Source organism: Mustelus asterias, chromosome 20, assembly GCF_964213995.1.
Source record: "Mustelus asterias chromosome 20, sMusAst1.hap1.1, whole genome shotgun sequence".
NCBI lineage: Eukaryota > Metazoa > Chordata > Chondrichthyes > Carcharhiniformes > Triakidae > Mustelus > Mustelus asterias.
The window spans coordinates 41,800,218-41,827,472 of NC_135820.1; the positions used below are offsets into that span (position 1 = coordinate 41,800,218).

The 27,255-nt window shown below is 43.9% G+C and overlaps 1 protein-coding gene across 6 annotated transcripts in view; it reads right to left on the reverse strand.

The window, feature by feature from the left end:
* Positions 1-27,255, reverse strand: part of LOC144508481 (uncharacterized) — a 324,608-nt gene that overhangs the window by 237,665 nt on the left and 59,688 nt on the right. For 5 of the 6 annotated variants that reach the window (XR_013500288.1, XR_013500290.1, XR_013500289.1 and 2 more), the window contains exon 2: positions 21,326-21,505. Coding sequence is in view for 3 of the 6 variants with exons in the window: in XM_078236438.1 (XP_078092564.1) it covers positions 21,326-21,505 (180 nt within the window). In the remaining 3 variants the exon portion in view is untranslated. The remainder of the gene's footprint in view (positions 1-21,325; positions 21,506-27,255) is intronic. The other variant, XM_078236441.1, reaches the window with a different exon arrangement.

Sequence of the window (27,255 nt, forward strand, 5' to 3'; positions counted from 1 at the left end):
GCTCAGTGATTCCTCTATAGTGGTGCTTTTTTTTATTCATATATTCCAGTGGTTGTGGAAATGCTATATAAATGCAAGTAGAGTCATAAAATGTTTACAGCACAGAAGGAGGCCATTCATCCCATTTTGTCTGTGCTGGCTCTCTGAATGAACAATTCCATGTGACACTATCCTTCCTTTTCCCTGTTGCCCTGTAATTTTTTCCTTTTCAGATAATGATTCTATTTGATTTGAAAGCCTCAGTTGATCCTGCCGTCACCATTCTCACGGGCAGTGCATTCCAGACCTAATCATATGCTCTGTGAAAATGTTTCTCCTCATTTCACCATCTTTTGTGGTTATCTTAAATCTGTGTCCACTGGTACTTCATCCTTCCGCCAATGGGAACAGTTTCCCTACCTACTCTGTCCAGACCTCTCATGATTTTGAACACCTCTATCAAATCTCCTCTCAGCCTTCTTTTCTCCAAGAAAAGCTGTTCTAATTTCTCCAGTTTATCCACATAACTGAAGTTCCTCATCCCTTTCTTGTGAATCTTTCCTGCACCCCTCTCTAATGCATTCACATTTTATACAATTTAGACAAGACACTAGTTAAGCCTTAGCTGGAGTATTGTGTAGAGTTCTGGATGCCAAACGATAGGAAGGATGTGAACACATTGGAGAGAGTGCAGAAGAGGTTTACAAGAATGGTTCCAGGGATAAGAAACTTCAGTTATGAGGATAGATTGGAGAGGTTGGGACTGTTCTCCTTGGAGAGAAGAAGGCTGAGAGGAGATTAGATTGAGATGTTCAAAATCATGAGGGGGCTGGACAGAGTAGATAGGGAGAAACTATTCCCACTCATCAATGGATCAAGAATGAGAGGGCATAGATTTTCAGACAATCGGTGGGATTTTACGTCCTTGCTCGAGAGAGACCAGAAATTCCCATCCGAGGTCAACGGAGATTTCTGTTGTTAGACCCTCGCCTGTGCCGATGGCGGGCAAGGTGGTAGAATGGTTCACGTCTGGAATGCACTGCCTGGAAGTGTGATGGAGGTAAATTCAATCCAGGCATTCAAGAGAGCATTAGGTGATTACTTGAATAGGAACAATATGCAGGGCTATGGTGAAAGGTGGGGGGAATGTCACTAACCCATAATGCTTGTTTAGAGAGCTGGAGCAGGCACGATGGGCCAAATGACCATAACAATTCTGTGATTCTGTGAAATCCTTCCTAAAGTGTGGTGCCCAAGACTGGACACAAATCTCCAGTTGAGGCTGAACCAATGATTTACCCAGGTTTAACATAACTTCCTAGCTCTTGTATTCTTTGCCCCTATTGAGAAAGTTAAGGATACCACAAGTTTTATGAACAGCTCTTTCAACCTGTCCTGCCATCTTCATTGGTTTATTTGCCCAGATCCCTCTGTTCCTGCACCACCTTTAAAATTGCGCCTTTTATTTTATATTTCTCTCTGCGTCCTGCCTACTAAAATTAATCACTTCAGATTTATCTGCATAATATTTCACCTTTCACATGTCTGCCATTCAACCAACCTGCCTATGTCCTTTTGAAGTTCTACCCTCCTTGTAGTATTCAATCGTACAACTGTTTGGTGTTTAATTATATATGTCTGTCCTCTGCTTTAGTGCTATTAGTAAGAGTTTTAACAACACCAGGTTAAAGTCCAACAGGTTTATTTGGTAGCAAACACCATTAGCTTTCGGAGCGCTGCTCCTTCGTCAGATGGAGTGGAAATGTGGACTTTAACCTGGTGTTGTTAAAACTCTTACTGCGTTCACCCCAGTCCAACGCCGGCATCTCCACATCATTAGTGCTATTAGTCAAGGCTGGGTGTGAGAACAAAGAAAGAGAAACTAAAAATAAACAGTTAACTGGAGGCTTGTGCTGCAGCTACAATCACTTTAAATAAAGACAACTCATGATGATTCACAATACTTCCAAGTTTTGCACCATCCACAAATTTTGGAATTGTGCCCTGGACACCAAGGGGTCTAGGCCATTTCAAGAAGGCCAGGGAACCTGACACCGATCCTTGGGGAACTCCATTATAATGCTTTCTCCAGTCCAAGAACAACATGAGTCTTTGTTCAAGTCACTAAGCCAATTTGATACCAATTTGACCGCTGCTCCTTTCATTCCATGAGCTCTAAATTTGTCTACGATTTTGCTTGTGTGGCACCTTATCAAATGCCTTTTGGGAATCCATGTATACCACATCAACAGCATTACCCTCAGCCACCTTCACAGTTACCTCATTAAAAATTCAAGCACGTTAGTTAAACGCAATTGTCCCTTAACAAATAAATGCTGACTTTCCTTAATTAACCCATATTTGTCCAAGTGTCAATTAATATCTATCTATTTTCTTCTCTCTATAATTACTGAAAATTTCTCAGTCTGTTGCTGCTGGGCTTATCTTTACTCCCTGTTTTGAACAAGGATGCAGCATTTGCAATTCTCTGGCACCACCCCGGGTCGAAGGAAGTCTTGAAATCATAAAGGTTCCATGGCCAGTGGCTCCACAATTTCCACTTTCACTTCCTTCATTCCTCTTGTATGTATCTCATCCGGTCCTGGTGCTTCATCAACTTTAAGTACAAACAGCCTATCCAATACCTCCTCTTTATCAATTTTAAAATCTTTATCAAGGAAGAAGATTCTACTCAGGTCATGGGGAAAGAGAAGGTAATTCACACACTTAAAGATGCAAAGTATTCATTTAATACTTCAACTATGCCCTCTGCTTCCATGCGTAAATTCACTTTTTTGACCCTAAATGACACTACTCCTCTTACCATTTACTATTTATATGCCTACACAAGACTTTTGAATTCCCTTTTATGTTAGCTTATCACATTCTTAAGAACACTGCAGGACCTTGAAACCTCCTATCCCAGTGATCCCATATCATGGGCCCCTTTACAATTCTCCCAAAACAAGGATAACGAAATACTGATAACTCAGTAATAATATTTAGCTTAACATTAAACTCTATGGATAATATTGTTAGAGATGTGCTAATAAACATCTATTAGTGTGACTACTATGCCATTGTCCACATTAAACGCTGGCTAGCACTGCTGCCTCACCCGCCAGGGACCTGGGTTCGATTTCCAGCTTGGGTCACTGTCTGTGCCGAGTCTGCACATCCCCCCTGTATCTGCGTGGGTTTCCTCCGGGTGCTCCAGTTTCCTCCCACAGTCCAAAAGACGTGCTGGTTAGGTGCATTGGCCTTGCTAAATTCTCCTTCAGTGTATCTGAACAGGCGCTAAAGTGTGGCGCCCAGAAGATGTTCACAGTAACTTCGTTGCAGTGTTAATGTAAGCCTGCTTGTGACACTAATAAGTGAACTTTAAATTGAATGATATGCTGTTTTACATGAACAGGAGTGCTATACCATGTAATGCAAACTGTATTATTCTGCAGATAAGCTGTGTGATGCTGCATTAAATTTAAGATCACAGGGGATGAAATTGGTCTTCAACAACCCATCTTACACCTGCTCCAAATGACTTCAATATGTCAGGAAGGTAAGTGACCATGTAAGTATTTAGCTGAAGCGGGGCATAAATTGATATATTTGGGGAAGAAGGAAAGGAGCAAGAGGAGGAAATGGAAGGGGATAGAGGAAGATGTGATTGCAGAAAGAGGTGAACCAGAGAGACAGGAAGAAAAGGTAGGTGGAGAGAAGGGGAAGGAGTTGACCTGTTTGTTGGTTCTGTGGAACCATGGCTATGAGTGTCAGCAGCTAATGGCCAATACAAGTATCGCTTTAGGGAGCAGATAAATGCCAGTCTTTAAATGGAAATAAGGTAAATATGTATCCACATCCTCCCTGAGATTTTATCATGCGCCATAAAGAAAGCTAAAAATCATAATACCGCCACCACTGTGGAAGAGCTCCAGCTGCTGCCTACGTGTTGGTCACTTTGAAAGAAAACTAAAACTGCTTCTCAGAATCAGGGAATATTGTAATAAAGCTCATTATCTGGAAGCTTGCTCCTTTATTTTAATATGAAATAATGACCCAGAAATGTTTGCTCAGATCCGTAGAAACTAAAAGCTCCAAGCTCTCTGATCGAGGAATAACTAGTGCATGAGAACTGTAGCATTTTCTTTGTGTGGCCTTAATGGTCTTATTTATGGTGGATGCGGGAAGAATTCTTTGAAAGCCCGAATCACTCAAACAAAAGGAGAAAATCAAATAACTCAGGAACTGAAAGCCTCCTTGCAGCATTGGCTCCTTAGTGATTAATCACCCGAGCAACCATAATAAAAGGGAAAAACTTCAATAACATTACTTGTAAACCTTTTCAATGCTGAGAACGAGACATTACATTCACTACACAGTAACCCATGGGGTGCTGCAAACTGATAGCATAATACTGTACTGTATCCCTTAATTGTGAGGCTCTTAGATTAAAAAAAAACTTATTTTGATAGTTATTTTGTTCACAGTGTATGTAATCCTAATCTAATTAAATATCAGGGTAACCAACTCGAAATGGAATATTTGTCCAAGAATATTTTTGGAATACATGTAAGACCATTGAAGCTATTAAGTACCTTGCGAGGTTGCTCTGATGGACCTTGAGCCCAGTGGATAAACTGGAGGCCAGCAGGAAACTACACAGCAGCATTAACCGAGCGGTGCTATGATTTCACAGAGTCAAGGGGGTAGAATCCACATGAAACTTTTATGACTGATTTCCGTAAACTGAATTTTCAATGTTTCAGGAACAAGTTCTTATGAGGGCGCAGAGGGTGTTTATCTCAATTGTTTTAAGGTTTTATTTTATTATTTAACTGATTTTAACTCTATGATGAAACCATGGTAATTAGCAGGACGGCACGGTGGCACGACTGCTTCACAGTGCCAGGGACCAGGATTCAATTCTGGCCCTGGGTGACTGTCTGCGTGGAGTTTGCATGTTCTCCCAATGCTTGCATGGGTTTCTTCTGGGTCTTCTGGTTTGCTCCCCATAGTCCAAAGATGTGCAGGGTAGGTTGATTGGCTATGGTAAATTGCCCCTTAGTATCAGGGGATTAGCAGGGTAACAGGGATACTTGGGGTGACAGGGATAGAGCCTGGGTGGGATTGTTGTCGGTACAGCCTTGATGGGCTGAATGGCCTCCCTTTGCACCGTAAGGATTCTATGATTGTTTTAAAATATCAGATGATGGATGTCGCATATTGCATGGCAGAAATGAAGAAGACTGACCCAGGGTATAGCCAATCCATGGGAGTAACTTTATTGCAACATTATGTACTGGGCACACTCAAACATTATATCACTTCAACATAGTGGGTGGGATTTTACAGCCTAGCTCATCCCGAAACCGTAAAATCCCGCCTGAGGTCAATGGATCTTTCCATGTTCTGCCCCTCGCCCGCTCCGATAATTGTGGCCAACGGGGCGGTAAAATTCCGGCCAACGTATAAGTACAGTACAATGCTTCCCCTTTCTGAAATAAAAGTATTTCTGGCATTCTTTTCTCTGGTACATATCTATAAGGCTATAAGTTGCACATAAAGAAGATCCCTTATTCCTTGAAAACATGCTGCATGTGGCACAATGATTAGTCTCACAAAGCCAGGGACCTGGGTTCAATTCCAGCCTTAGGTGACTGTGTGAAGCTTGCGCATTTTCCCTGTGTCTCCGTGGGTTTCTTTCAGGTGCTCCGGTTTCCTCCCACAGTCAAAAGATGTGTGGGTTCGGTTGATTGTAGGTTCGGTGGGCCGAATGGCCTCCTTCCGCATGGTAGGGATTCTATGATTCTATGCATCTTCCACGTGTAATGTTTTGTAATCTCTGTGGTTATGCACACTTGGCCTAATTACAACCAGCTTTTTATTTTGCTTTGAACTTCGTCCACAAATTAAATTTAGTAACTAGATTTTGAAGCTTTCCTGATCTCTTAGGTTTTGTTGCAGAATTTGGTTTAGAACTGTTTGGTTTCAGTTCAGAACTCAAAGACAAACCTGTTTCTCTTCCTGAAATTGGTACTTCAGACACAGAGGTCTGAACTGGTTCAAACTTTGGCATACTCTCATGATCAAGTGGATCATGTTTTGGTTCATTCCTTATCAAGATTATATAACATACACAAAGATTTCTCAATTTTCCATCATTTTTTTCAACGTAGCTTTTGGCTTCGCGCACTGACTGCATTCCCCATACCCCATACGTGGGACTCATGGGAGGGGGAGGGGCGTGGGATTTCAAAACATGAACACGCCTATTTTGCCTGAAACTGAATTCCCTTTTGCTTGAGTTTCTGACTGGATTGTTTGTGTTCAAACTTATAAGTCAAGTTTGGTAGCGTCAGACTCAAAGGTGTCTTTGGCCTTCTCCTCGTCAAAAGCTCAGCAGGTGTACACCCTGTCAATGGATTGATCTATGCGTCATCTCGAAAATTGAATACCCATAAACATTTGTTTCGAGTGCTTCTTTAACAATCTTTTAACTGTTCTATTTGATGGCAAGGAGAAGTGAGCGTATATTTGATACTGTTTGGCCTTGTGAAATTTTGGAATAAAGCGGAACAAAATTGAAGGCTATTATCAGAGACACGTTCCTCTGGTAAACCACCAGAAGCAAAAATAAACTGCAACTTGTTGTTCAGAATTGGTGTTTTGACCCATGAGCTTTATTTGGATCCACTTCAAGTGGCTTTCAGTGAGTACCAAGAAATTGTCATTTCTCATTTCACAAAAGACAACATGAACTCTTTGAAATCGTCAAGTAGGCCATGAGTGCAGAGGAGCTTTTGGTGGCTTGTTTCTACTGTTATGGGTGTACGTTTGCTAACTAACCAATGGTTCCAGACCAACAAACAAAACCTCTCGGTATGCATTTCATGCTGACAGTTCCTGTGTGTTCGATATGGAGTTGTGCTCGAATCCTATCTCACAAAGCACTAGGTATTACCAAACTGTAACACTACTTGGTGCAGCCCTGCTCACATGGCAAATCATTGCAACAACTGGAACAGTCCCTTGTCTGTGAAGAAAAGGCATGGGAGATGATTATTTTTCCAATCACTTTTGAACTGCTGCTGGAACTCAGAAAGACTCAGTATGGGATTATCTGGCCATTTCAGCCAGCAGCATTTTCTAGTCTTGCCAGAATCGACACCTGCTGTAGGTTCCCCAGCGACAGTACAGGCGAGCCATGCAAAACACCATAGAATGTGGCAGGACCAGAAGTCAATTGGTGGCCAATTGCAAGCTGTTTCCATTGTGGGAAAACCAGTCAGGGGTTGGGAGTGGAGTGGGCGGGGCGGGGGGGGGGGGGGGGGGGGGGGGGCTGCGTGGGTGGGCTGGAAAATTCTGCCTCAGTGTTGAAAAGATACCAAGAGCAGACATTGAATACTTGGATGGAACCTGACCACAATTTAAAATGTTGTAATTGGAAAATCATCTCCAACTCCTATTGTGAAGATTACACCTTCACAGTCTCCTGCTGACTCCTCATGTGCCAAACAGGACAGAGCATCAGTGATATCATTCACTTTCAAATGTTATTTTCAATGTTATACTTAAACCTTGGAAGAGGTGCAACCCGTCACTCCATCTTTACACTGTCATATCAATATTGTGAAGCAAAGGGTATTATTTTTTAATATTCCTGAGGTCTACTGTGCTATTCTGTGGATCAGGATTGTAGGGTCTGTGTATCTGTGTGTGTGTGTCCGCGTGTGTGTGTCTGTATGTGTGTGTGTGTGTGTCTGTGCGTCTGTGTGTGTGTGTGTGTGGGTCTGTGTGCGTCTGTGTGTGTGTATGTGTGTGTCTGTGTGTGTCTGTGTCTGTGTGCGTCTGTGTGTGTGTGTGTGTGTCTGTGTGTGTGTGAGTGTGAGTGTGTAATTTAATTAAACTGAAGACAGTTGGGCTGCAGGGTGATGAACGTTAGAGTCAAGGTGTGAAGGGCAGACATTTGAAGTGAATAGGGTCAGGTTGGATAATCTACAGGTAAATAAGACACGGGTAGAAATTTGCATTAGAAGATAAGGAATGTTTGTTGCGTTCAGTTGGCAAATTTCAAAAGGGGGTTACAACTGGGAAAGGTCATAAATAAATGAGGTAAAGTCAATAAACATTATTTTACCAGAAAGCGGTGGCTATAAGGAGAACACATATGATTTTTATGTCCTTGAAAAGGTAAATTCCAAAGAACTATAAGAACAATGGGAAAAGATGAAAGAGAAAAAACATGTTTGAAAAGAGGTCAGGAGCTGTGTTGGAGAATGGCCAAGTAAGTCTGCCTACAGTGTGCTCTGTGCTGGTAGAGAGCTGTGAAAAGAAGCAATCTTCAGGCAAACAATTAGCAGTTTTCAGAAAACAATGTTTTGTTTTGAAGTTTTTGGAAGTTTCCACTGCAGAGTGGAAAGGAGAGAGAGACTCATCTGATGAAGGAGCAGTGCTCCGAAAGCTTGTGATACCAAATAAACCTGTTGGACTTTAACCTGGTGTTGTGAGACTTCTTACTGTGCCCACCCCAGTCCAACGCCAGCATCTCCACATCATATTTACATGTAGTTGTGCCACTCTTGGCATTATATGTGATACAAATGTTATGGACTTCTCTTGACCAGCATCCATGACATGATGGATCACCGCTCCAACTCCATAGTTTGAAGCATCACAAGCTCGCCTCAGATCATTGTTTGTGTCACAAGGAATAATTAGTCCATCCCTGGCCAAGCTTCTCTTACATAGAAGACAAGCATTTGTGCTTTGGACCACTCTTTCACATCTTTCTTTAACAACTCATAGTGCAGCTCAGGCAGAGCTCCTGTGTAGAATTGAACCATACCTAGAAAGGATCTAAGCTCAGACATATATTTTGGCTTTGGAGCATTGACTATTGTCTCTCTCTTCTTTGTTTAAGGTTTGTAGCCCCTTTTAATTGATTTTCAAACCAAGGTAGACTACCTTGGAATTGCACAAAAGCACATTTGCTCATTCTCATCTTCACATTGTGATCATTGAGCATTTTTAACACTTCATCCAACAATTCACCTGTTGCAGTCATGATCAGCACATCATCCTGATTGCAAAAGTAATGCAGCACTTGAAAATCTTAATCATGATAGCATGGAAGACCTTTGGAGAAGAAGTCACACCAGAGGGCAGATTCGTGTAGGAATATAACACGCTGTGCGTGTTTATTGTATGTATCCTGCTGCTGACTCTCTTGACCAATGCTGAGCTGTGCACAAACATGGAACAAATCCAACTTTGTGAACAACTTGGATCCCACTAAATCCACATACAAATCTTGAGAGGTCAGTAATGGATACTACTCTGCATCCGCTTCCTCATTAATTGAGACTTTGCAGTCCCCACAGAGCCTGATGATTTTGTCTGACTTGTGCACTGTTATAATTGGGGTTGCCCAGTCCCTGTGATCAGTTTTCCCTCACAAACCATTTCTCTCTAGCTTCTTTAGCTCCACTTCAGTCTTGGTTTAGAGAGCAGGAACAGGCTCAGTCTTTTGATGTATTGGTTTTGTGTAAGGTTTGATACAAATGTGCACTTTCACACTGATTATACCTTAAGTGTTCTCAAAAATATTGTTGTAACTATTCAAAATCTGATCAAGTCTTTTGGTCAGCTCAACTTGGAAAACATGCTTCCAGTCAAACTTCAACTTACAAAACCAGTCTTTGTGCATTACCATTGCCTTGTTGACATACTTTGCTACAAAAATGAGCAACTTGAAGGACTGGTTCTTATGTTGGACATTGGACTCCATTTGTCCACACATTTCCACCAACTCGCCAGAGTAGGTTTTCAAATGAACCGTACTCTTGGTTAGAGGCACATCACTGAATTTGCTCTCAAAAGTGTCTCTACTCATAATGGAGCAATCTGCAGTTTTTTCAAGGCGCATATTGATTTACTAATACTTCTGTACAAAATTCTCTGTAATTTGAGTGATTGCTAATGGCATGAATGCTGTGCAGCTCTAGCTCCTGGTTGCTTAGGCACTCTGGATTCACTTCAAGATTGTGAACTTCACCCTCATGACGTCACCATTTTCCATTACCACTGGGATAATTTCTCATCCCTGCTTTGGCCTTCACTCAGCAAGCAGTTGCAATATGCCCTTTCTTTTGGCAATTAAAGCTGTACTGACTTACCTGTGCTGATTGAGGAAAAGAATATTTGAGGACCAGGATCTTAAACCCAATACTAAAGTCATGGTTTGCCACGCAGCAGTGACCCCTGTGATCTGATATGCTTCAGGCTCTTGGACAGCAGGCATTGCATCAGCAGTGCCTTCACAAATCCTCCAACTTTAATGTCAGGAAAGGTGGTCCAGCAACAGGGTCTTCTCTGAAGTCAACATGACCAGCATCGAAGTGCTAATCATTCAAAACTAGTTCTGCTGGAGTGGGAGGGGCATGTCATTCCTATGCTTGATACCAGACTCCTGATCTGCTCAGAGTTTGGTCATGCTGAAGACACCCAGGAGGTTGGTGGAAACACTTCAGGGATCTCCTCCAAACATGCCTGAAGATATCAAATATCCCTGCTGACTCTTGAGTATCCCTGGCTAAAATGGAACAACATTTGGCACGATGAAAATACAAGTTGCACAGTCTGGATCTGCTGTTTCCTCAGTTGAGTGTGCTGCTGCAGGGTCCCAATGTGTATCTGATTAGAATCTTTGGTTAAGAGGACATTTTCAACTACCGACAGGGCTGTTTTTGGACAGTCTACTGTGTCACTGTTGATTTTATAAAAGGGGCAACTTGGCTCAGTTCAGGGGAGATGTGGAAGGTTAGAAACATATGAGAGGACGAACAACATTCAACTGACTAAAATGGAAGGTTTATTTGTGAAGGTGCTGAACACATCGAGAGGCTTCATTGGCTACACACAGAGGCAAAGTTGTGGTGTTGGGGTTTGCACAAACCTCCAAGCATCTCAACTGCCCAATCCCTTAAGCACCACCTAACCCGGAGGTGGCAGAGTCTGCAGATTGTTCAATGGACTTATCAGGACTTATTGAACTGGAGTGGATTAAGTCATCCTCAATCCTGAGGGACTGTCTAAGAAGAAAAAACCCGTGCTGTATCGTTACCATTACAGCAATAACAAGTGACTAAATTGTTTTCACAAGCATTCTTCTAGATCTCTGCCAACTTGGAGGAACCGTCTGGCTGTGGACAGAAGCTGTACTAGTCACTGCCTAAGGGATGAAATTGCAATCATTGCTTGATGCCATGTCCATGGAAAGAACCAGCTTAAGCACTAGCTTAAATGTAGGACTTTATATGTTCAGTGACTCGCTTGAATTTTTCATCCAACTGTTCACACACAAATCTCTTCCATTATGTATAGTCTAAGAAATCATCAAAATTGCAATGTAATGATAAATTCTTCGGAGCTACTGTGCACTCACTGACTGTTTCCCTACTTTTCTGATTTCTGCTTCCAAACTTGCAGCTTTCCACCATCTCTGGTGACTTAGGGTTGAAATGTTCCCTTAACTCGATAATGATTATTTTGAATGCCATATTATTTGCCTTAATTGCTGGGAGCAAGAAGATTTGTTAGCATGCCATACACTTCTGGGCCAATTTCCATGAGCAACTGATCCGCGATTAATTCACACGGGAGGCTAGAACGTACCCGGGAATAAAGGCTTTTATTCACGACAAATAGGAGCACACTACTTAACAATATTATCCCAGACAAAAGACTGCTAGGAAGTAGCAGTGACCTTTATACCCCTGTAAGAAGGCGGAGCCGAATGGAGTGTACCACATAAACAATAATAACAGGTGGAACACCCAAACCCTAACCCCAACAGTAACAAGAGTAACATATGTACAAGTACCCATAGTGGTAACCATCTATGGTTCACCACATTCACCCCTCCTTTAAAAACAAAGACCGGTGGGGTAAGAAAACAATACGAACTGTCCACATGTTCACAAGTTCAGCCGTTTCGGGGGTCCGCACCGTCTCTGCGACTCCGCAGCACTGGCTCCAGTGCCGGTTCTGGTGACCGTGGTGACGACTCTCTCTCCGAGGTGGTGTCCACTGATTCCTCCAGTTCCTCTCCCGACTGCCGACCTCGAGATGGCGACAATCCCCTGGACTCAGGCAAGCTGCACACGGGAGTAAGAGGGTTAAGTTGAGGTCCCGTTGCTGTTCACGCCGTGTCAGGAGGGGAGAGAATGGGCAAAGGGATCCTAACCAGGGGTGCGGGGGTGATGGGGGCTTCCAGGTCCCCTGCAGGTGCCAGATCTCTGATAGAGACCGTGTCCTCTCGCCCGTCAGGATATGCCACATAGGCATATTGAGGGTTGACGTGGAGGAGATGGACCTGTTCAACCAAAGGGTCGGACTTGCGGGCCCTAACATGCCGCCGCAGGAGGACAGGTCCTGAGTACATCAACCAAGACGGCAGTGAGGTCCCAGAGGAAGACTTCCTAGGGAAGGTAAACATCCGCTCATGTGGGGTAGCGTTGGTTGCCGTACACAGGAGGGACCGGATCGAATGGAGCGCATCAGGAAGTACCTCTTGCCAACGGGTGACTGGAAGACCCCTAGACCTTAGCGCCAGTAAAACAGCCTTCCAGACTGTAGCGTTTTCTCTCTCGACCTGTCCGTTACCCCTGGAGTTTGTAACTTGTAGTCCTACTTGAGGCAATTCCCTTAAAGAGCAGGTATTGCCTCAAGTCGTTGCTCATAAACGACGAACCCCTATCACTGTTGATATAACTGGGGTAGCCGAACAGAGTAAAAAGACTCCGCAGGACTTTGATGACCGTGGCAGAGGACATGTCAGAACAGAGGATGGCAAAGGGGAATCGGGAGTATTCGTCAACAATGTTGAGGAAATACACGTTCCGATCCGTCGAAGGGAGGGGCCCCTTGAAGTCGACACTCAGTCGTTCAAAAGGGCGAGTGGCCTTAATGGGGTGTGCCCTGTCAGGCTGGTAGAAGTGCAGCTTGCACTCTGCACAAACCTGGCAGCTTCGAGTTATCGACCTGACATCCTCTATGGAATAGGGCAGATTCCGAGCATTTACAAAATGGAAGAGCCGAGTGATCCCCGGATGGCAGAGATCATTGTGGAGGGCCTGTAACCGGTCCTCCTGCACACTGGCACATGTTCTACGTGACAGGGCATCTGAGGGCTCATTGAGCTTCCCTGGACGGTACATGATATCATAGTTGTAGGTGGAGAGTTCGATTCTCCACCTCAAGATTTTATCCTTCTTAATTTTTCCCTTTAACGTGTTGTTGAACATAAAGGCCACGGATCTTTGGTCCGTGAGCAGGGTAAACCATTTGCCAGCCAAATAATGGCGCCAATGCCGTACGGCCTCCACAATGACCTGAGCCTCTTTCTCCACAGAGGAGTGCCGAATTTCAGGGCCTTGGAGGGTGCGAGAGAAAAAGGCGATGGGCCTGCCCGCCTGGTTAAGTGTGGCGGCCAGGGCGAAATCAGATGCATCACTCTCCACCTGAAAGGGGATGGACTCATCGACAGCATGCATTGTGGCTTTCGCGATGTCGGCTTTTATCCCTTCAAAGGCTAGGCGAGCCTCTGCTGTCAGGGGAAAAGAGGTAGATTTTATGAGCGGACGGGCTTTGTCCGCGTAATTGGGGACCCACTGTGCATAGTACGAGAAGAAGCCTAAGCATCTTCTCAGTGCTTTGATGCTAGTGGGTAGGGGAAGTTCAAGGAGGGGACGCATACGGTCTGGATCGGGGCCGATGACCCCGTTTTCCACCACGTATCCGAGGATTGCTAGGCGGTGCTTGCTGAATACGCACTTCTCCTTGTTATAGGTCAGGTTCAGGAGAGTCGCAGTGTGTAAAAACTTCTGGAGGGTGGTGTCGTGGTCCTGCTGGTCATGGCCACAGATAGTGATGTTGTCCAGGTACGGGAAGGTAGCCCGTAGCCCGTTTTGGTCCACCATTCGGTCCATCTCACGCTGGAAGACCGAGACCCCATTAGTGACGCCGAAAGGGACTCTTAAAAAGTGGTAGAGACGGCCATCCGCCTCAAAGGCCGTGTATTTGCGGTCCTCTGGGCAAATGGGGAGCTGGTGGTAGGCTGACTTCAAGTCGATGGTGGAGAACACCCGGTACTGCGCAATCTGGTTGACCATGTCAGATATGCGCGGGAGAGAATACGCGTCCAGCTGCGTGTACCTATTAATGGTCTGACTATAGTCTATGACCATCCGGGGCTTGTCTCCAGTCTTGACCACCACGACTGGTGCTCTCCATGGGCTAGTGCTAGGTTGAATGACCCCTTCCCTGAGGAGCCGCTGAACCTCAGATCTAATAAAGATCCGATCCTCAGCGCTGTAATGCCTGCTTTTAGTCGTGATGGGCTTGCAGCCTGGCACGAGATTTTCGAATAGGGAAGGCGGGGTAATTTTAAGTGTTGAGAGGCTGCATGCGGAGCGCGCTGGACAATTTGGTGGCTGCTGTTCTCCCACTGAAAGTGGAGGGAGTGGCCCATCGTACTGCAGGGTCACACTCCTCACGTGGACCATAAAGTCTAGCCCCAAGTGAACCGGAGCGCAAAGGTGCGGTAGCACGAGGAGCCTGAAGTTCCCGTAGACTGTGCCCCGCACTGTTAGAGTTACCACACAGCTCCCAAGAATGAGGACAGATCGGGACCTCGACGCCATGGAGATTGTCTGCCTGACAGTTTGCACATGGAGAGCGCACCGTTTTACTGTATCCGGGTGGATGAAGCTCTCCGTGCTCCCGCTGTCAAACAGGCAACGCGCCAGGCGCCCGTTTACCTCTATGTCCATCATGGACTAGTCGAGTCTGTGAGGCTTGGCCTGGTCCAGGATGATTGACGCCACTGTTGGATCCCGAGCGTAGCTGCAGGCAGTTGAGATAGCCGACGACAAGGACCCCTGCTGGTCCCCTTCGGCCGGTGTCGACCAAAGTGGCTGCGCCCATGAATCGCACACGGTTGAGGATGTTGAAAATGGCGGCACCCGCAGGTTGCACGTGGCTGGCGTCGTCGTCATAGGAAATTGCGGCGCCCGTGGATCGCACGTGGCTGAAGACATCAACGAGGCCGGAGACGAGGAGATGGATCCTGGGGAGTTGCATGCAGCACTGCTGGGCCTGGAAGGGGTCTTCGCTCGGCACACCTTTGCATAGTGCCCTTTCTTTCCACAGGCGGAGCAAAACACCGCCCTGGCCGGACATCTTTGGCGAGGATGCTTCGCCAACCCGCAGAAGTAGCACCGTGGGCCTCCGGGAGCTGCCGCAGCCGTCAGGTCTGAAGTTGGGAGCATCATGGCGCAGTTCCGAGGAGCCGCCGAGTACAGCTGAGGCGGCAGCTGTGCCACGCTGTTCCCACGTGGTCGGTGGGGTAGGCTTCGAGACTTCTGGAGGCCGTTTCCATTGCGTCGGCCAATTCTACCGTCTTAGCCAGGTCCAGGTTACCCTGCTCTAGCAGCCGCAGGCGGATATAGGATGAGCCGATTCCCGCCACGAACGCGTCCCGCATGAGGTCGTTGGTGTATTGAGTAGCCGACACCGCCTTGCAGTTGCAGGCTCTGGCTAGCTGTTGAAGTTCACGCAGGTACTATCCCGTAGTTTCGCCGGGCTGCCGCCATCGAGTGGCTAATAGGTGACGAGCATGAATTTCATTCAGCTGTTTGTTATACAGCCTCTTGAGCAAGTCGATAGCATCTTTATAATTTTGGGAATCGCGAATTGTTGCATACACAGTGTCGCTCACCCTGGCGTGGAGGACCCGCAATCTGTCAGCGTCGGACTGGACTGCTGCCGAGGTCTCAACGTAATCCTCGAAGCACTTCAACCAATGGTCGAAAGTGTTCGACGCCCCAGCGGCACGCGGATCCAAGGTTAGCCGATTGGGCTTTACCATCTGCTCCATTTTGTTAGAACAAAATTTTCAGTATTTGTCGTGAATAAAATTGATGCGCGATTAATTCACACAGGAGGCTAGAACGTACCCGGGAATAAAGGCTTTTATTCACAACAAATAGGAGCACACTACTTAACAATACTATCCCAGACTAAAGACTGCTAGGAAGTAGCAGTGATCTTTATACCCCTGTAAGAAGGCGGAGCCGAACGGAGTGTACCACATAAACAATAATAACAGGTGGAACACCCAAACCCTAACCCCAACAGTAACAAGAGTAACATATGTACAAGTACCCATAGTGGTAACCATCTATGGTTCACCACAGCAACATTGCTTTCTTGTGCTCAAGAATTATGTTATTCTGAGTCTTGACCTCTTCACTTCTACCTTCACGTGCCAAATGTTGTTAATGCTGAAAAACATGTCCACTCTTTCACTTTACAAGCATGATATTTTTCAAGCCCTCTCATATGTTTCTAACCTTCCACATCTCCCCTGAACTGAGCCAAGTTGCCCCTTTTATAAAGTCAACAGTGACACAGTAGACTGTCCAAAAGCAGCCTTGTCGGTCATTGAAAATGTCCTCTTAACCAAAGATTTTAACCAGATGCACATTGGGACCCTGCAGCAGCACACTCAACTGAGGATCAGACTGTGCAACTTGTACTTTCATCGCTACAAAAATACCCGGGCTGGGATTTTTCACCTTCTCATTTCACAAGAGTAAATTTAATGCAACATTATATGCTTAAACATCATATCATGTTAACATAATTTATGATGTATACTCACTGAAAGCAATAAATCAATCTAGTGTAGGTTTTAAATTTGGGTGATGGCGTTAAACATATGATAGTGAATCGTCAGCCCATTTTACATCTTTCCCAATTTGTATTTGCAGATAAATCAATCCCAGCTATATTGGGCTGTACACTTACTCCTTGATTTATACAACAAAACTGATATTTCTGTCGCAACTTTCTTGTCATGAAATGTCTCAAGGCACTTTGCAGGACCATTATAAATCAAAATATGACACTGAGACACATGAGGAGATGTTAGGTTAGATGACCAAAAGTTTGGTTAAATAAGTAAGTTTTAAGGATTGAGGCTTTGCTGAGAGCCCAAACTTCCATTAGTTTGTTGAAACAGGTGCACAGAAGAGAAAACATTGCTTGATTGATAGGTTTATAACCTTGTTTCTTTTATGATCTATTTTGTCACTGACTCTAAGTTTATTTAAACAAGACAAAGAAGTGTCAGGTGATTATTGTTTCTGTTACTGATACTTGAAAGGTTTGGTTGATTGACATTTTTATAGGGTTATAGTAACAGCAATGCTTTCTAAAATTATGAATGACTTTTTTAAGCATTTCCATGCATGCCATTGATTTATTGATTCTATACAGCGTGTACTCTTGTTGAATGCACGTGGAAATGCAATGAGTTGACATGAAGGATATCGGGGCCACTGGGATGGGTGTGGGCTGTATAAGTTGGCATGGATGGAATGAGAAGCCATTGGGGTGAATGATGGACATGGATTGGCATGAGTTGTCAGGGATAGGGAGTTGGTAGGGTGGTGAGAGAGTGTCAGGATAAGGGTTAGAAGGCCTAATATTTAATAAGGCAACTGAAACCGAGTCTCAGAAAACAGGGCAGGCCTTGTAACAAGATCATCTCAATGCCCAGCAGTCCCTGTTGGCACCTCTGCTCTGTGTCTGTGGGCTCGGTTCTATCCCACACAATTTCCCTTCCCTTAGCTCTTATACCACACTCCCCCACTGCCAATCCAGATGGAAAATATTGCCATACGGGAACTTCTTCCCAAGGCAGGTGCACCAAACTGTGAAATTTCTCCACTTGAGATATTCGACTCTACGATGAAAAGTTGGGCTATTAACTCTGTTTGTCTCTCCACAGATGCTGCAAGAGCAGCTGCTCAGTATTTCCAACATTTAACTATAAGTAGATAAGTCCCTAGGGCCTGATGGGATCTACCTCAGAATACTGAGGGAGGCAAGGGTGGAAGTTGCTGGGGCCTTGACAGAAATCTTTGTATCCTCATTGGCTACAGGTGAAGTTCCAGAGGACTAGAGAATAGCCAATGTTGTTCCATTGGTTAAGAAGAGCAGCAGGGATAATCCAGGAAATTATAGGCCAGTGAGCCTTACATCAGTGGCAGGCAAATTATTGGAAAAGATTCTTAGGAACAGGATTTACTCACATTTGGAAACAAATGGACTTATTAGTGATAGTCAGCATGGTTTTGTGAAAGGGAGGTTGTGCCTCACTAACTGATTGAGTTTTTCGAGGAAGTGACGAAGATGATAGATGAGGGAAAGGCAGTGGATGTTGTATATGTGGACTTCAGTAAAGCCTTTGACAAGGTATCTCATGGTAGACTGGTACGAAATGTGAAATCACACAGGATCAGAGGAGAGCTGGCAAGATGGATACACAACTGGCTTGGCCATAGAAAGAAGTCTCACAACACCAAGTTAAAGTCCAACAGGTTTATTTGGTAGCAAATACCATAAGCTTTCAGAGCGCTGCCCCTTCGTCAGATGGAGTGAAAATCTGTTCTCCAACAGTGCACAGAGACACAACATCAAGTTACAGAATACTAATTAGAATGTCCACCGATCACTGAAAGTGGCAATGCAGGTGGATAAGGTAGTCAAGAAGACATATAGCATGCTTGCCTTCAACAGTCAGGACATTGAGTATAAAAATTCACAGGTCATGCTGCAGCTGTACAGAAGCTTTGTTAGGCCTCATTTAGAATATTGTGTCCAATTCTGGTTGCCATGCTACCAGAAAGATGTGGATGCTTTGCAGAGGGTACAGAAGAGGTTTACCAGGATGTTGCCTGGTCTGGAGGATATTAGCTATGAGAAGAAGTTGGGTAAACTTGGTTTGTTCTCACTGGAATGATGGAGGTTGAGGGGTGACCTGATAGAAGTTTACAAGATTATGAGTAGCATGGACAGAGTGGATCATCAGATGCTCTTTCCTAGGGTATAAAAGTCAAGTACTAGGGGACTTAGGTTTAAGGTGCAGGGGGAAAAGTCTAGAAGAGATGTGTGAGGCAAGTTTTTTACACAGAGGGTGGTGAATGTCTGGAAGGGGAGATGGTGGGAGCATGTACGATAGCAGCATTTAAGGGGCAACTAGGCGAATACATGAATAGGATGGGAATGGAAGGATACGGATTCCATAAGTGAATACACATTTCCAGGCAGTGCATTCCAGATCCGAACCACTCGTTGTTTGAAAATGTTTTTTTCTCATGTCACATTTGCTTCTTTTGCAAATCACTTTAAAATCTGTGTCTTCTCACTCTCGATCCTTTTACGAACGGGAACAGTTTCTCCCTATCTACTCTGTCCAGCTCCCTCATGATTTTGAATATCTCTATCAAGTATCCTCTCAGCTTTCTTCTCTTCAAGGAGAATGGTCCCAACCTCTTCAATCTATACTCGTAACTAATTGAGATGCAGATTTACCACCTTGAGTCAGTGGAGGAGTCTTAGCTTGGTGCTTTGCTTTTAATGACCTAGCCAAAATTAGAAAGGTAACATCTAAAGGACACTTGAGTTGAGTATGAATGTCAGTCAGGGGCATGAATCAAAGATAGGCCGCAGTTCATGATGCATTAAGTAGCTTTACCAATGGGTCAACTTATTTTTAAATCGGAGTTATAAATGTTCTCATTTTGTTTATGAGAGACAATGAAAAATCTACAACCTTGGATAATCAATCTGCCTGATGAAAGAGAAAAGAGTCAGGCGTTAATAGATAATGATGGATTGTAAGGGTCACCATGACTGCAAAATGGATTCTTGATGGATTTGAAGGTGTGCATATTTCTGTATCATGGATATTTTAATGTAGGGAGAAGAAGAAAGATAAACCTGTGTAAGATCCAACTAAAATTTATTTCAAATTGGTTCAGTCTTTAATGGGGAATTTGATCATTAAATGCAAAGGACATCTGGAATTACATTGAATAACTATTGTCGCATATGCTATCTCCAATGAAGGGTAAAAGATAAAAGGGCATCAATCAAGCTCTTAAGACCCATGTGGTTTATCTGTAATTTCGAACACAAGCAGGTTTATGATAGAACAATTTATATGGTCTTTAATTATTGCCTCAATACCAACTGCAGTTGAGTTGCCCATAACAAAAATGCAGTTGAGATTGGATAGTAAAACCAATAATAGTTCAGTTAGTCATGAGTATCTGAGCTGTTCAAACAACATTATCCCAAATTTAATCCATGGTTTGTGTTCATGTTTGAGGAGCAACAACTGGGGGAAGTGAGAGTGACTCCCCTTGACATCAAGGCGTCATTTGGCTAAGTGTGAAACGTCTGGTCAATGTGGAGTGGGGGTTAAATACCCAGCCCTGGAAAGGGATATTTTTAATCATTTGCAGAACAGTGGGTTTGCGTTTTACTGATGGTGGATTTGGGGCTTGCGTCACACATTGCTGAGGGGGCTCAAGGGCAGAGATATTGCAGGAGATGGAGGTTTCCAACATCTTTAAAAAACGGGATTGGCTGTATCTCACTTTAGAGAGGAGCTGTGATTTTTCTTTTTCAGCAGGTCATAGAGATCAATTGCTTTGGGGTCTCATATTGGCGTTCTGTGCCTTCTGTGGGTTTGGGGATTGCTATCTTCAAAGTTCTCTGTGGTGGGGATGAGAGTTAAGCATGTCCATCACGGCGATGATTGAGGTTGAGAGCTCTGTGATCATAGGATTTGGGAATTCATGTTTTTATTTTGGTATCACCCAATCTTTTGAAAATGACTTCCATTGTGTGTACGCCACTGTAACTCAAAAGGAGCACAACATACAAAATCAAAGCTGCTGTACAGAAAAATGCTCGCATCAGAGCTGAACTGAAAGATTTAAAGTGCAAAAGCTACAAGAAACAGACTGAAGAGCAGAAGAAGCAGTTGAATGGTGAAGAGGAGACATTGAAAAGAAAAGTTGTGGGACTTTCCAAGCTGCAGACAGAGAAAAGACAGAAGTAAGATCGGAAACTGTAAACCTGACCCTGAAATGCAAGGAACTAGGAGGAGAGAAAGCACTGGATGTCTCAGATGTGCTGAGAACTGAATGAAAAGATTCATAAGTTTACAAAATGATTTGAGAATAAAACTGCAAATAAATGTTTGGCAGTGAAACAAGTGAAAATGAAGGTTCCATTTGCAAAATGTATTTTTTTATTCATTCATGGGATGTGGGCTTCACTGGCTAGGCCAGCATTTATTGCCCATCCCTAATTGCCCTTGAAAAGGTGGTGGTGAGCCGCCATCTTGAACCCCAGCAGTCCATGTAGTACAGGTACACCTATACACCTACAATGCCATTAGGGAGGGAATTTCAGGATTTTGACTCACCGATAGTGAAGTAATGGTGATATATTTCCAAGTCAGGTTGGTGAGTGTCTTCGAGGGGTACATCCAGATGGTGGCATTTCCAGATATCTGCTGCTCTGTATACTTCTGGTAAAAACATGGCAGTCCCCTCAGAAAGAAAGTTTGAGTCCACTCTACAAAGGAAGAGGACAAACCCAGAGTCTGAAAAAAAAACAGACGTGTTGTTAACAAAGCAAAAGACACATCTCAAAGTGGTGAAAAAAGCAAATCAAATGGAAATAGCAAAGTGCCGTAAACAGAATGCTACCCCCATTCCTTTTCACATGACAGACCAAGATGTGGAAGAACTGTCAAATCTCAAGATGACCTGAATTTGTAAAGTTAGAGACTCGAGGTAGGGGAGAAAGGATAGCAAGTAAACAGTTTATTGTAATACTCAATTGAAAGGAAGGAAAGTTTTCTTTGGAGAAGAAAGGGGATATTGTGTGCATGCCATTGTAAAGATGCTCAGCAGAACAAGGGTTAACATGGGACCAGAGAATAGCACCACCTACAGTATGCTGTTAAAAGTCACATGGCAATAGACTCAGAGACAACATTCTGGAAGCCTACCTGTATAGAGAAGCAATAACCTGAGATATGTAAATGGTTCATGACTAATGATAAATGGTTCATGATTAAATATACAAGTCTCAAGATCTCATCATTGAGACATCTAAAGGAACCCATATTACAATACCTTTTACACAGTAAAATATTCCAAGGTGTTTCACAGCAGTATTATGAAATAAAATTGCTAATAAGCCGCATAAGGCAATATTAGGGTCAATGACCAAAATCTTTTAAGAAGCGCCTTCAAAGAGGAAAAAAAATGGGGGGAGGTTTAGGAAGAGGATTCAACAGCTTTGGTGGAGTATCCTATGTTCTATATTGACTGATCACTTTTCCATGTGTTGTGTGAATCTTGATAGTATTTGAAGTCTATTTGACTAAGGGGAGTATCACAGCCAAGCTCTGCTATGCTCATCCCAGTGTCAACATAAGCACTTCCGGAAGCAATCTCTATTCATCAATCAAGGCAGGGATCACTGGGTGAGTTGCTCCTGTCTAAAACAGTAGGGCTGTGACCACAGAAGCACTCCACTGCTATTCCAGCTTGAGATTAGCACAGAAATGAACCTGGGACCTATATAGGGCTTGAGTGTTCACTGAGGCATCTGAACAGCTGATGAGAATAATTTGTAGGCTTACATCAATCCATAAAATTTGCACGGCTTTGAAAATATATTTTACAAGTTGAGATGTCTCTTTGTTCCTTGCAAGAGTGTGCTCTGAACAAGTTGATAGCTTTGTAAGCTTTTAATAAATGTACTCAGCTCATCCGCTGCAATTATACTTGGAGATTTTATATAGTAATTTGTTGCTTCAATTAAGCTGCATTAATGTATAGCTGAGAATCATTAGTCTATTCATTCAACATGGGTGCTGAATGTCCCATTATGACCTGATAGACTGGCTTCTGAAAACTCTTTTCATCGAGTGCTTAAGGTTTTTAAGCAAAAGCAGTTCTCACTGGAGAACAATGTGTAAAACCATTGGGGGAGAATCCATAAACCACCCTGTGGTGTTGGAACCAATACAATACTCATTAAAGGGCCAATTCCTGCAAAATGGGTCTTTTAAGGCATTTCCTTTTTATGGTGTCTTTTTATATTCTATAGTTTGAATAAAGATGAGTGAAACCTTTATGATTCTTTTTTTGTATTTGCATTTTGTAAAAAAAAGTAGCTTAATGAGCTGTTCCCTCCCTTCCCCCATCTATTGTTGTTACCACATGGAAGCCTGAAATGCGCTGAAAGCTTCCAAGAAAATTTATGATCCATGGTGAAATCTCTTCCCGGACTAGTTCTGGAAATAAAGGTTTTGCGGTTTTAAATATTCCTGGATTGCTTGAAACCCTGGGTTATATGATACCATTCTATCCCATGCAGCTTGGTAACCAAGTGCTAGTGGCTGAAGAAACCTATTTGTTTATTTAAACGACAAAAGCAGAGCAAACGCCACAGCTGCCCCTCTATATTATACAGAGCATGGCTTGTAAAAGCAAAAAGGCTCTGTGCACAGCAGCCAAATGCTATTTGTTGTTATGAATTGGTGAGTCACAATCAGTGCCTTTTTAAAGAGATTTTTATAAAAGGATATTGAAAGAAAACAGCAGCAGACGATCCTTCTGTCAGACTTACTTTATCAGATGCTGACTGACCGGTCATGCATTTCTAGCATCCATTTTATTTATCGTTTATATTGCATCGATCATGAAGGTTCCTCTCTGTTCACATATTCCCTGTGCTCCACTGATCAAAAGGCATTGGAAAGTTCACACTGGAGTTTATTTGCAAAAGCGGGAGCATGTTTGATTGGAGACAACTTTCTGACTTGGCATTGGTAATTGCTTGGGAAGTAGAAAACAGAGAACAGGCAACATTCTCTAACGAGCAGGATGCAGTGCTCCCCAGGGTAATATACTGGGCTCTTAGCTTTAGGCTGGTAAATATCAATGACAAGATAAAAGAATAGAGAGTTGTACATCCAAATTTGCAGGTGATGCCAATTTAAGAGGCGCAGTAAGTTGTGTGAACAGTAGCAGGAAGATGCAAAGGGATGCAGCATGGTCTTAATTCTTACCATGATGGAGCGGCTTATTGTTATAGTAAAAGTGAGGGAAGTGGCCAAAAATTGAAGGTACATGGGAATTCCTATATTCATCTGGGCGGGAATGGGGGTAGGGTTTAACGATTCTATGGTTCTATGGTCTCACCGTGTTCATGTGTGTGCCTACATGAACTGCATAGATGTACAAGCCTCAGTGCTGAGGCAGAGATATGTACCGCGCACCACACCTGCAGCTCTGTAGATATGACCTTTCAGTTGGAGCTCTGTGTGGATGAGCCAAGCTACTCATCTTACTGGAACACAGCAGGTCATTGAACTTATTCCTGCACTGAATCCATGACTTTTGATGGCCTCTTGCTGCACTCACCACAGCTGTTATTTGACTCCAGGCTGTCTTATTTGCTGCAGGGGTATCATGGTGGCCAGCAGGATGGAGAATTGTTCTCCTTTTCTGGAGCTCTTCCATCAAATCATGAAGGTCCTGGTCAGAAAATTGCGGGGCAGCTCCCTTCCCCGTGTCTCCTCTAAGAGACATTCTATGAATTAAAATGTAAGGTGAAAAGGGCCATGAACCTTCATAGAAACGTAGAAAATAGGAGCAGGAGTATGCCATGTGGCCCTTTGAACCTGGTCCACCATTCATTATGATCATTGCTGATCCTCCAACTCAGAAACCTGTTCCGGCTTTCCCCTTATATCCTTTGATCCCTTTAGCCCCTAGAGCTATATCTAACTCCTTATTGAATTCTTATTGATTCTGCCATCCCGATGTGCTGCTCTAGCACCAAGTCCCCAGCTGCAGGATTTTTGGAGTCATAATAGCCATGTTGGAAATCGCTGGGTGGGGGTGTGTGTCAGGACTGCCAGCGTAGTGGGGGGCGGGGGGGGCGGGGGGGGGGGGACTGCATCGGGAGGGGGAGGGGTGTCGGTGAGATTGGGATTGGCCCGGGGCAGTGAGAGGGGACATTGGGGCTGGCTCGGAGAGCTCTGGGGGGTCATCGACCAGGGGTGGTGGGGGGAGGGGGTTCGAAGGGGCAGCGATGGAGGGCTCCAGTGACGGCCAGCAATCCGGTGGCTGGCAGTGCAGGCCTGACAGATTGGCGCATGCGCAGTGGCCTGCTCAGCGCTAAGCCGCCGGCCTCTCCAACAGCAATAGGCTCCACCCACTGATTTTCAGAGCGAAACCCGTTAGGGCACTCTGCAGTGCTCAGAGTGTGGGAGATTTGCTCTGAAAATCACGCTAAAAAATTGGTGGGAGTTACTCCAGTTTTCACTCAAATTTTTGTGGTAGAGAATTCCTGAGGCTCCACTGTCTGGAGGAAAAAAAATTCTCATCTCATTCTTAAATGGTCTAACCCACATCCTCAGATTGTGACCCCTGGTTCTGGACTCCCCCGCCACGGGGAACATCCTTCCTGCATCTACCCTTTCAGTGACTGATTACAAGGACATTCAGGTCGCGTTGCACATTCCCCTCCTCAGTCTATAGTTATTCAGATCATAATCTGCCTTCCTGTTTTTTCTACCAAAGTGGATAACATATTTGTGTGAGTGTTCTCATGCATTCACCATTTTCACCATATCATCAATGATTACTGTTAAAGTTTGATGGAGAAAATTATTCTGTGCAAATGTTTGGTGCTATTTATGTGTGGATATGACTCCAACGTAGTATGCTGTGCCCCATGACCACTAACAGTCCTACTGCTTTTCTCCCTCTTAGTCACACTGTTATGCCGTGGATGGGTTACATCAGGTCAGCAGGACCAGGACTGATGTCCTAGTGGGAGTATTTGCTAGAGTGGTTGCAGGGGTTTAAACTAAAATGGCAGGATGGGAACCGATGCAACGAATCAGAGGGAGGGGGGGGGGGCGGAAAGAAGGACAAGAACAAAAGAGAAAAAGGGGAAGAAGAGAAGTGATTGCAGAGAAATTAAGAGCCAGAATCAAACAAGACCACGGTGAAAAATAATGGGAACAGGACAAGGACTATTAAAAAGAAAAGCCTTAAGGCCTTGTGCCTTAATGCATGGAGCATTGGCAATAATGTAGATGAATTAATTGCGCAACTAGATGTAAATCAGTATGATATAGTGGGGATTACAGAGACATGGCTGCAGGGTGACCAGGGATGGAAACTGAACATTCAGCGGTATTCAGTATTTAGGAAGGACAGACAAAAAGGAAAAGGCACTGGAGCTGCATTGCATTGGTTAAAGGGGAAACTAATGCAATAGGGAGAAAGGATTATCCTCCGATGATGTAGAATCTGTATACATAGACAAGGGGCAAAAAACATCAGTGGGGATTATATATAGACCCCCAAACTGTGATGTTGATGTTGGGGATGGCATTAAACAGGAAATTAGAGACGCATGCAATAAAGGAACATCTGCAATTATGGGTGACTTTAATTTGAATATAGATTGGGCTAATCAAATTAGTAACAATATTGTAGAGGAGGAATTCCTGGAGTGTGTACAGGATGGCTTTCTGGACCAATACATTGAGAAATCAATGAATGAAAGGCCATCCTGGACACAGTATTGTGTAATGAGAGAGAAATAGTTGACAATCTGGTCCTTGGGGATGAGCAACCACACTATGGTAGAATGTTTTCATCAAGATGGGGATAGACGTAGTTGATTCTGAGACTAGGGTCCTGCATCTATAGAAAGGAAATTATGATATCGTGAAGCATACATTAGCTATGATGGATTGGGAAACGTTACTTAAAGGGATGATGGTGGATTGGCAATGGCAAACATTCAAAGAGCACATGGATGAACTGCAACAATTGTTCATTCCTGTCTGGTACAAAAATCAAACGGGAAAGGTGGTCAAACCATAGCCAGATAAAGTGAAATTCAGGATAGTACAGATCCAAGGAAAAGACATACAAATTGGCCAGAATAAAGAGCAGACCTGAGGATTAGGAGTAGTTTAGAATTCAGCAAAGAAGGACAAAGAGATTGATTAAAAAGGGGAAAGTAGAAGAACGAGATTAAGCTTGTGGAGAACGTAAAAACTGACTGTAAAAGCTTTACAGTTATGAGAAGAGAAAAAGATTGGTGAACACAAATGTAGGTTTCTTACAGTCAGAAACAGAGGAATTTATAATAGGGAACAAAGAAATGGCTGATCAACTAAATACATACTTCAGTTCTGTCTTCACAAAGGAGGTCACAAATACCGTACCAGAATTGTTGAGGAACACAGGGTTTAGTGAGAGGGAGGAAGTGAAGGAATTTACTATTAATAGGGAAGGGCTGTTGGGG